Source organism: Mytilus edulis, chromosome 7 (assembly GCF_963676685.1).
Source record: "Mytilus edulis chromosome 7, xbMytEdul2.2, whole genome shotgun sequence".
Classification (NCBI taxonomy): domain Eukaryota; kingdom Metazoa; phylum Mollusca; class Bivalvia; order Mytilida; family Mytilidae; genus Mytilus; species Mytilus edulis.
Window position 1 is genome coordinate 23,777,174 of NC_092350.1, and position 12,155 is coordinate 23,789,328.

General features: G+C 39.4%; 1 protein-coding gene across 1 annotated transcript in view; it reads right to left on the reverse strand.

Annotated features, from left to right (window-relative positions):
• LOC139481064 (MAM and LDL-receptor class A domain-containing protein 2-like) overlaps positions 1-12,155 on the reverse strand; it is a 147,618-nt gene that overhangs the window by 15,687 nt on the left and 119,776 nt on the right. The window contains exons 146-147 of the mRNA XM_071264134.1: positions 10,931-11,162; positions 184-10,635 (exon numbers count right to left, since the gene is read on the reverse strand). Coding sequence (XP_071120235.1) covers positions 184-10,635; positions 10,931-11,162 — 10,684 coding nt within the window. The remainder of the gene's footprint in view (positions 1-183; positions 10,636-10,930; positions 11,163-12,155) is intronic.

The following is a 12,155-nucleotide window of genomic DNA, read 5'->3' on the forward strand; positions in this document are numbered from 1 at the left end:
TATATATATAAAAAAAACACCAAAAAAACCCACAAACAAACAAACCATGAGAAGAATTTTCATGCCACTCTGTATATGTATAGAAAAAACCTATCCAACATTGTAACTTTTTAGAAAAAAAAGAAAGGTATTTTAATGCCTTAATATGGGCTTAAAAACTTAAATGGAAAAATAAATACTCACCACAATTAAATTCATCTGACCCATCATTGCAGTCTTGTTGGAAATTGCAGACTCTATACTTTGGTATACACTTATTTGACTGTTGACACTGGAACTGTGTATCAGAATCACACTTAGGTACAGGTGTGGTGACTGCTCCCTGAGAAGGTGTAGGTGTTGTGGCTGGTGGATTGGGCAAGCCTTCCTGGGCAAATTGGCAACCAGGTGTGAAGGTCAAGTCATCAATGGCAATATCACCTAGGTAACTGTCACCAACTTTGGCCTCTATGATAATCTGGAAACTTTGACTGACATTCAGTGGTATCTCATGTCGCTCCCAGTATGCTCCTTGTTCTTGAGCTCTGGTGAAAAGATCTTTGGTCGGTGAGCCAGAGTTGTAGATTCTATAATAAACTGTCAAAGTATTTACATACTGTCCATACATGTAAGAGTAGAATCTCATACTACAATCCTTCCCAGTTGTACGGTAGAATGGTTTGGTTATTAACCACGCTTTTTGGTTGAATTTTCTACCAGAAGCCTCCATGTAAATATAGTGACCTTGACTGGTTCCTGTTGTATGATCCCATAAGGGACCAGTATATGAAGTTGATGTTGCTCCAGAAAATAGTGTCCAATCAAAGTCATCATCACCATTACTACTCTGTATTAAGTCACTGAATCCCGTCTCAAAGTTGTATTCCGTGTATGTTCCACAATTCAATTCATCTGTTCCATCTCCACAATTGTCAGTCAAGTCACACAAGTAATTCAAACCAATACATGCTTTGTTACCACACGAGAAATGTGTCTGGGTGTTGCAAGTGGAAACTGCTGGTTGCATGCTACAATCTGCAAACTTTATGTCGTCCAGAGCGGTACCTCCACTATATGTAGATGCTGTGTCAGTGAAGAGGAGATTGAATGGTTTGCTACGGTGACCGATACCGACTGTAATTGTATGCCACTGGTCATTTGTTTTGCGTACAAACTTTGATAATCTCCATAATTGTGTTTTAACAGTCCCTTCAACTACATATAGATAAAGTGTCCCAAGACTCTGACCATATGCGTAGTATGAAAACATCACTTTACAATCTGCATTAGCTACTGTGTAAGTTGGACTTCTAACTTCAGCTTTTTTGCCACTTGGATGTCCACCAGTTCCGTCATTTATAAACAGGAAGTGACCATTTTGATTTCGTTTAGTAGCATCAACTGCTGGTGCTACAAGTCTTGAAGTGTCACCACCAGTTCCAACTTGCCAATCAAAACCATCTACTTGAGTTTCATTAAAACCACAATTTCCTTGTCCTCCTTCAAATGTACAGTCTGTTGGGCATCTCTTCTCATCACTGCCATCATCACAATCTTTATAGAAATTACAAACTTGTCCATTATTGATACATTTATTATTATCACACTGGAACTGTCCTGCTTGGCAGAGATTTGGTCGTGGTGTGGTCATTGGTTTTACAGATGGAGTGACATACTTGGGTTGACCACATCCTGGTGTAAAACTTATATCATCAATAGCTATGTCACCTGTTACACCTGCTCCAACAACGCCCTCTATGATGACCTGGAATGGCGAATTAGATGTTAATACTACTTCTTTTCTTAACCATTTGTTTCCTTGTTGTGAGGATATAGAAGCAAGCTGTGATTTTCCCGTACTTAGTGTATTTTGATAAACATTTAGAGATCCTATGTTTGATCCGTACATATGATACCAGAACCTCATTGAACACTGACCAGTTGGTGATGGCAAGTACAAACCAATGCTAGCTGTGTCATTCTGCTTTCTAGGTCTAGATGATTCTATATATAGATAATAGCCTGACCTTGAACCTGTCGTATGATCCTGACTTGGACCTGTTCCAGATGAAGAGGTAGGGCCTCTCTTTTTGATCCAATCAAACTGATCATTTTTCAATTGCTGCCAGCCACACATTGTGTATTCAAAGGTACACTGGTTGTATCCAGAACAAAGGGAGTTGATCTCATCTGAACCATCACAACAATCATTCTGAAGGTCACATCTTAAGTTCAATGGGACACAATTGCCACTGAGACAAGTGTACTGGTTTGCTGTACAAGATCCTGTAGACTGGGGTGTTACACAGTTACTGAACTGAAGATCATCAATTGCAACATATCCAGCTCTTCTTCCATAACTTATGGCTTCTACTATGATGTGAAATTGTTGGGCACAAATAGGTAATGCCACCTGAGCTTGTTGCCATTGTCCATTTTGTTTGTTCAAAGCACTATAATAAAGTGAAAATAATGTGCTTTCTGAGCCACCAGATTGAATTAAAATACGGAATTGTCTAAATCCATGTCCATGAATATTGTACCACAGAGAGAAGTTACACATCTTACCAGCTTGATGATACAAGGGGCTATTGAAACGGAATATATTACTTGTGCCATTGGCTATTTTTTTTGCAACTGCATATCCTCCATTTGTTGTAGTAGGAGAAGTGTGGTCACTACTTGGGCCAGTATTTTGAGTAGGGTTACCATTACTGGTCACTGTCCAGTTTCCTGGATTACTATTTGTCCAATAACATGTGCTGCCGCTGCTGAATGTACAAGATGAAGGACACATAGATTCATCACTGTTGTCACCACAATCATTCTTAAAGTCACACATCTTGTTGTAATCTATACAATTCTTATTACTACATTGCCACTTGCCCTTTCCACATGGCCCTGGTGGTGTTAAAACATATGGGAGTTTCCCCCTTGGAACCACCTGACATCCTGGAGTGAAGGATACATCATCAATTCCAATGTCACCTTTATAACCTTTACCTCTGACCCCTTCTATTACAACTCTAAATGGTGAGGAACTAGTTAGTGATACTACTGCTCTTATCCAACTGTCAGCTTGAGAACCATTCTTTGTCCAAAGTAAGCTCCTTGGTCCAGTCTCATAATTTTCCACATACAAGTTGAGAGCATTAATATCAGCTCCATACATATGGTAATAAAACCTTATCTTACAATTATTAGAACTTTGAGAGAATACAGGACTCTTTAATCTGGCTGCATCTCCCATTTTCCTTGGAGAAGAGGACTCAATGTAAACATAATGTCCTACAGTGGTTCCATACGTATGATCAGACCCTGGACCAGTACCAGTGGTTGATGTTTTCCCTTGTCCGTAACTCCACTGGAAGTTATCTGTATCATCTTGAATCCAATTACAAAGATCTGTTTCAAAATTACAACGTTCAACATAATTTGTACAATTCTTTTCATCTGATTGGTCCCCACAGTCATCTGAATAGTCACATACATAGGATAGATCGACACAAGATTTTCTTGCACATGTAAACTGATTGTTTGTACAGAATGTCGTTGATGGACCCAACCCACAGTTTGTAAAATGGAAGTCATCAACAGCCATATCTACTGTCCCAGAATGCACAGCTTCTAAAACAAGGTAGTATCCAGGTTGTCGTCTGCCAATACCAACGGTTGCCAAATTCCAAGTGTTACCATGATTACCAAAAGCTGACCATACTCTGATCCTGCCAATGTTTGCATTGTATTGAACATTTCCAGGTACCAAGAAGAGTTGAAGTGATCCTGCAGAATTTGTGTTCTTGTAGTAGTAGAAAGTAAGTTGACATAAAGAATTGAGGCTGCCAAATGGTGTTGCAACTAGTACAGCTTTTCCATATGATTGTCCAGTGCCTGCATCCACATACATGTAATTACCAATGGATGATGTGCCGTAGGTGTGGTCTGTCCTAGGACCAGTAGATGTGGATCCATTATGTCTGTCCCATTGATATCTTCCTGAACTCTTGTCTACCCAACCACATGTTGAGAATTGGAAGTTACACTCCTGACATTGAAGTTCGTCAGAATTGTCACCACACTGATTGAGGAAATCACATCTTAAAGCAGCGTTGATACATTTGCCATTGGTACATTGGAACTGTCCTGTAGGACATTTACCAGATGGAGCCACTGTTGTCACAGAGCCTGCAGGTACAGTTGATACTGATCCCATGTATGGTCTACAATTTTTGGTAAATGATATATCATCTATGGCAATGTCACTATAAGCTGACTGACCAACAGTTGCCTCTATAATGAACTGGAATGGTGCTGTTGATGAGACAGTGATCTCCCTTCTTTCCCAGTATTCTCCTAGATTTCCTGTTCTCCTGTATCTCAGCAATTGTGCTCCATTTATGACAGTTCTTGTATAGATTGCTAATGTATTGACGTCTTTTCCAAACATGAAGTAATATATTCTCATTGTACAATATGGAGTGTTTGGTACTGCTTGGAAGAATTGACTAGCAAGTCGTGCCTTTTGTCCTGGCTGTCTAGGTGCAGATGTTTCAATATAAAGGTAACGTCCAGAGTTTGTATTCAGTGTGTGATCTCTTGCTGGTCCAGTATTGATTGTTGGAGTGGTTCCTGCTCGCTTTGTCCAATCAAAGTCATCATCCTGTAGTTGTTGGAATTTGCATAAGCCAGTTTCAAAATTGCATCCTGGGTAGGCGCTGCAGGTTGAGATCTGTTCGTCTGTATTGTCACCGCAGTCATCAGTGTAATCACAAACACGATTCTGTGATATACACGATCCTCTCTGACAACGGAAAGTATGAGTTGTATCACATGATGTACTAACAGCAGGAAGTCCACAGCCCTGGAACTGTATGTCATCTATAGCAATATCTCCTTGTGTACTGAATGATCTGCGTGCATCGATAATCATTTGGAAGTTTGTATCAATTCTACCAATTCTGACTATAGCCTGGTTCCATCGGTTGCCTTGATTTCCAGCCAAGTTCCAAAGCCTTGTGTTGGTTGAACTTCCTGATGTTTTGGAGTACACATACAAGTTTCCAATCCCTGTTCCATACATATGATACCAGAATGACATTTGGCAGGTGCTTGCGGCTTGTTTTAACATAGGACTGGTAAAGTATGCATGGTTGTAAAATCCTCCATTACTTGCATCCACATACATGTAATATCCATTTGGTCCATTTGTTGTATGATCTGTTGAAGGTCCAGTGTTGGAATCTGGTGTAGCTCCTCTGAATTTTAACCATGTAAAGGAAGTCTTGGAGCTGTTCGTCCACTTACATGTCTGACCATTTTCAAATGTACAACTATATCCACACTGTGCTTCGTCTCCACCATCAGAACAATCTTGGTTGAAGTCACAAAGTTTGTCACTACTTATACACTGTCTATTTCCACCTGTACATGTGTATGCACATGATGATGCAGTTGTTGTTGGGGGTATTGCTGCACAACTGGAGTCAATAACAGATATATCATCTATAGCAATATCACTTACGTAACTGCTACCAACAACTGCTTCAATGTAGAGAATGTATCCAACAGATGCTGTGGGTGGTATGGTCACTTGGGCTTGCTTCCATGCAGTACCTTGCTCTCCGGTCAGAGAAAAGACCTTCTGTTTCTGTTGTCTTGGCAACCATTTATAGATATTGAGTGTTCCCATCCCAGAACCATGCATGTTATACCACAATGTTAAACATCTGCTTGAATTAATATTAGGGAACCATGGCGAACTTATGATAGCATTGTCACCAGGCTTTCTTGGTGTTGAAGCTTCTATGTATAGGTAAGTTCCATATTGTGTGTTCAAAGTGTGATCAGCTGATGGTCCAGTATTTGAAGTAACAGTTTTACCATGCACTCTCTCCCAGTCAAACTTGTCATTTCTACGGTTTCTCCATTCACAAGTATCATGCTCAAAGTCACAGCTTCCTCTAGGTTGACAGCTTCCTGTTCGTAGCATGATGTCATCCAGTGCAATGTCACCTTGATAGCCATTACCAATAACCCCTTCAAATGTTATCCTATATGGGGTACCACTCTGGATTGTAAGCTGAGCTGGAAACCAGTCAGTTCCATGGTTATGTCCAAATGTCCTCATAGGACGACCTAAGGTAGTGATACCAGCTGGTCTGATGTAGACTTTCAATGCTCCTACATTTCTGCCATACATGTTGTAATAGAAGTTGAGACAAGAGCCACTAGTAGGTGGATAAAGTGGTGAGTCTAGTCGAGCTTTGTCATTCTGATGTCTAGGTAAAGATGACTCAATGTAAATATAAGTTCCTTCATTTGTCTGGAAAGTGTGATCTGCACTTGGTCCAGTTCTATTACTATTAGTCCTTCCTGTATGTAGGGTCCAGTCAAACTGATCACTTTTATCTTGTGTGTAACCACAGAGGCCATCTTCAAAATCACATACAGTTGACTGTGGACAATCTCCAGTGTTGAATGTAACATCATCCAGTGCAATGTCCCCACTATAACCAGTTCCAGCCACACCTTCAAACACAAGCTGCTGACCAAGTCCTTGATTTGTTATGTGTACCTGAGCATACTTCCAGTCTAAACCTTGGTTTCCAAGTCGAGTCCACACTTGACTCATCACACCACCATTTCTAGAGTAGACATTCAGTCTATTGACATTAGCACCATACATATTGTACCAGAACTTCAAACACACACCAGATGAACGTATGTTGATATTGGGACTTATTATTCTTGCTGTACTATTGGCTGCTTTCCCTGATACCTCTATATAAACGTAGTGTCCAGCTGAGTTCTGCAGTGTGTGATCTGATATTGGTCCTGTTTTTGCCGACACGGTTGCTCCTGTATGCATCGACCAATCAAATGTATCATTTTTATCTTGATTCCATAAACAGATACCATTTTCAAAGTTGCAATCTATAGCTGTTGGTGGGTATGGACTTCTGGATGTAGATGGTGGGTACATTGGAGTAGTTGATGGTGGTATCTGTGAACATCCATATGTTGTAAAACTGACATCATCAATAGCAATGTCTCCAGTATAATTTCCTCCATATACTCCTTCAAAGATCACATTAAACTCTTGTGCAGAAGAAACCGCAACTGTTGACATCATCCATACATTTCCATGGTTACCAGAGGATGACCATATTAAGTTCATAGATGTGGTACCAAATGTCTGTTTGTATATGTTCAATTTTCCAACACCTGCTCCATACATGTGGTACCAGAACTTCATGCAGCCACTGGTTATTGGTTTCATAATATCACTGACCAACCATGCCTTCTCACCAATGGTTCTACCAGTACCTGATGTTTCAATGTACATATAATGACCTTGAACAGTTCCTAGGGTATGATCTACATTAGGTCCAGTCCTAGAGCTTCTTGTTCCACCATAATCTCTCTGCCAATCAAAATTATCTCCCACTAAAGCATTGGTCCATCCACAGGTATCCTGTTCAAAATTACATGTTCCTGCAGGAGAACAAGAACCATCAGTAATTACCACATCATCAATGGCAATATCACCCTGGTAACTAAGACCTCTGACCCCTTCAATCAAAACTTTGTAAGGGCCATAATTGTTTAAGTTGACTTGTCCATGCCTCCAAATGTTTTGCTGGTTTCCTGTCCTTGACCAAATTTGACGGGCTTGTGATCCATTATTTTGGATGTAGATATTCAAAGATCCAATTGTTGTGCCATACATGTGATACCAGAACTGCATACACTTAGCCTGGTATGCCTGTCCTAGAATTGTAGGAGTTGTAAGCACTGCTCTGTTGTTAGGTTGTTGTCCTGAAGTTTCAATATAAGCATAGTGACCTGAGCTGGATCCATATGTATGATCGAATGGGGGACCAGTGCCTCTTGATGTTGTACCATTTACACCTATTGACCAATTGAAATCATCAGCTGTACTCTGTTGCCAATCACAGAAACCACTTTCAAAGTCACATCCTGGTTTTAATGGACAAGGTCCAGCAGTGTAGGTAAGATCATCGATTGCTATATCTCCCTGAGGTCCTTTCCCAACAGTTCCAGTTATAGACATTCTGAAATCTGTTGTTGATTTAATAGTTCTGGTGGCTTGAACCCATTGGTCAGGTTGTGTTCCTGCTTTAGACCAGAACAGAGACCTTCTTGTTGATGATGTGACAAAAACTTGTAAATTTCCAATAGTAGGCCCATACATGTAGTACCAGAATGAAAGACAATTACCCTGGGCTGGTGTGGGTGGCAACACTGGACTGTCTACTACAGCCCTGTTTCCTCTCTTCCTTGGAGATGATGTTTCAATATATATGTATTGGCCCTTGCCTGATGTATGGTCTGAAGGTGGTCCAGTTCCTGGGGATGGTGTGGAACCACTTTTTAAGGTCCACTGGAAGTCATCATCAATAGCTTGAGTCCAGTTACATATTCCACTATCAAAGTTACAACTAATATTAGGTGGTGCTACATTTTGGTCACAGTTAACAAATGAAATATCATCAATACCAACATCATTTGTAGTGGAGGCTGCAAATGACCTTGCAGGAAGGACACTCAGTTGCATTCTAAATGGAGAAGTGATGGCTCCAAGTTTCTGTCCAATGTATGCCTTTCCTAGGTGCCAGCCTCTTCCTTGGTCACCTCTTATTACATTTAAGTTTGTTATTGTTCCATTTATATTAGCAGAGACAACCAGAGTTCCAACATTTGGACCAAACATGTCATAGTAGAAATACATCTCACAAGTGCTGGCTGATGGGGGAAGCAGTTGACTTTGGAATAACGCCTTACTGAAGAATACTCCTTGTGAACCTTCTACAAATACATAGTATCCAGATGGAGATCCCTTGGTGTGGTCTACTGGGGGTCCAACTATTGCTCCCTGATTTTGAGTAGCTGAGTGTCGACTAAAATTATATCTTCCGTTGCTTAAATCTGTCCAGCCACAAGTTCCAGACTCAAAGTCACATGATCCACAAGCTTTGAAGTTACCTTGTCCGTTTGAACATTGATTAGGTGTCGGCACAGTCGCAGGAATTGTAACAGCTGTTGGGAAGATGACATTTCCTGCCTTGACACATCCTTTACTGAATACCACATCATCTATTGCTATGTCTCCATAGACAAGTCCACCTACTGTTGCCTCAATGATAATCTGGAATGGATACTGACTGATTAGATTTATACTGGCTCTGTCCCATATATCCCCACGATTGCCTGTCTTGGTAAGAAGTTTTGTTACTGGAGTACTGCCACCATTTGTTCTCATGTAAACATTAAGATTACCTACGGATCTTCCATTCATATTAAAATAAAAGACTAGATTACAGACAGATGAAACTGCTTGGAATGGTGTACTTAGAAGTCTAGCTACATCTCCTGGCTTCCTTGGACTTGATGTTTCAATATAAACAAACCCTCCAGTTCTTAGTCCAGAGGTATGGTCTCTGGTAGGTCCAGTGCCTCTTGATGGTGTTGGTGAATTTCTTCTTGTCCAGTCAAAGTTATCTCCCTTGTCCTGACTCCAATCACAAAATGAGTTGCTAAAAGAGCATCGAGATGGGTAACCTGAACATTGTGTTTCGTCACTTTGGTCTCCACAGTCATCAGTGAAGTCACAAAGTCGGGTGTTGTCAACACAAGAACCTCTTTGACATCTGAACTGGTTGGTACCACATGATGCTTGTATTGGGGGTAGTCCACAGTTAACAAAGGTTACATCATCAATAGCAATGTCTCCAAGAACTGAAAAACTTCTTCTAGCCATGAACTGTATTATAAAATCTCTCGACTCTCTACCAATATTTATTGTAGCTTGCTGCCATGCATTTCCCTTATTTCTTGACAAATATTGTAGAACAGTAGATTGACCTTGAATGACCTTGGACACTGTAAGTGATCCAATAGAACGTCCATACATATGATACCAGAAGGACATCTGGCAGGTTGCTGCTGATTTTCGCAGAGTAGGAGTATGTAAGGTTGCAAATGCATATCTCCTGCCGAAATTTGCATCCACATACATGTAGTAACCCTTTGCTGTTCCTGTGGTGTGGTCACTCTGTGGTCCAGTGTTGGCTGTTTCTGTTCCATTGTTATGTCTAGTCCATCTGAAGGATCCGACACTTGAATCAATCCATCCACATTGTGTAGCATCAAACGTACAGTTTCCACAGTTTTTCTCATCATCCCCTTGTGGACAGTCTTTGACAAAGTCACACACTTTAAGGGCTGAGATTGAAGATCCACCAGTACAGGTATACATTTTACTGGTCAGTGGTACTGCAGGACAGAATCCAGTCTGTATGGAGATGTCATCAATAGCTATATCACTAGAATATCCACTTCCAATCACTGCCTCGAAAGCCAATGTGTATTCTTGTGTACTTGTTAAGTTAACCAGTCCCTGGACCCACTTTAGTCCCTGGTCCCCTGATACAGTAAACAGACTAAAATGTTGATTTGGTACTGTCTGTAAGCCAATTGTATCCTTGTATAGATTTAGTGTTCCCATTGTATTTCCATGCATAAGGTAATAAAATGTAAAACAACTGCCTGCAGTTTTAGGTAGGACTTCTGATCGTAGGCGAGCTTTCTGGCCTGGAAGCTGAGGTTTAGATGACTCAATGTATAGGTAATTTCCTGAAAGAGAAAAGAGTAAAATTGAGAGACTTTTGTTTAAAAAAAAGTATTTTTTGCAATAATTATGTGTCAGATTTTAAGATGCACAGTCAATTCCTTATTATTTGAATAGTTTAAAGTTTGGTTAACAGTTATAAGTGTATGTGTGCTCACATTTATGTCCTTGTTAGAATATTTTAAAAAATGTTTATTTGTGAAGTTTTGTTTCAATGCTGTAATGCTGTTCAGATGCTCATGTGGGCAAGCCATAACAAAAATCAACATAGAATGACTAAAATACTCTTTGGAATCTTACCATTCTGGTTGCCTATGGTGTGATCTGCTGTTGGTCCTGTCCCAGAACTAACTGTTCTTCCCTTATGTCTAATCCAATCAAAATCATCTCCTATTATGTCGTTAGACCAAGTACACAGTCCTTTCTCAAAGTTACAGTTACCAGGAGGTGGACATTTGCCATCAATAATGTTCACATCATCAATAGCTATATCACCTGAGTAGGTACGACCACGAACAGCTTCAAACGCCACCTAAAATACAAAAATGTTTGTCGTTCAAATAGCTTCAAATGTCACCTAAAAATACAAAAATGTTTGACAAATTTATAAATTGAGAAACGATTGCATGGTTTAAATTATTGCCAATAATGTGACTGAATGAGTTTCACGATAATAAAAACTGGCATTCTGATATCTTATACATATAACTGTACGAAGATTTTCCTTAAATCCCAATAAAAAATTTCCATTATTGCTATTTTGTGAATTTTTACTTTGATCTTTTTTTATGATAATTTTTCATATCATGCTACTTGCTTGAGATGGAAAATTATCAATAGTAACTAAGGAGGAATGCGGCGTTGCTAATGAAATTGATAAGAAATTGACAACATCATCATAGGTAAAATAGCAATAAACAGATAATCATTGGTCATCTCAACTCGATTGCTTTTCTTGCTTTCGCCGTACCGGCTCAAGCAAGAAAATCAATCTTGTTGAGATGATCCACGATGATCTATAATTTTTCAAAATTCCCAATAATAAAAGTATGCCATTATTCTGAATTTAAAGTATTTTAAAGTGCTAGATGATAAGGTCATCTCTACTAAATAATATATAGTTAGCTGGCATGAATTATCATTGATATGGTCATATTTATAAACTTACTGTTTACAAAACTTTTGCATTTTTTAAATAATAAGGCTTTTCTACCTCAGGAATAGATTACCTTAGCTGTTTTTGGCCAAAATTTTTGAATTTTGGTCCTCTATGCTCTTAAAATTTGTACTTTAATTGGCCTTTTTAACTTTTTTGGATTCAAGTGTCACTGATGAGTCTTTTGTAGACGAAACGTGGGTCTGGAGTGAATACAACAATGTAATCCTGGTATCTGTGATGAGTTAATTTTCAAGAGAGTTGTTTTTGTTTGAAATTTGCCTACACTAAAGAGAGTTAAAAGTTACAACTAAAATATGAATTGAGCAAACATATAGAAATCTAGTATCTTTTGGGGGATGCTTTAAC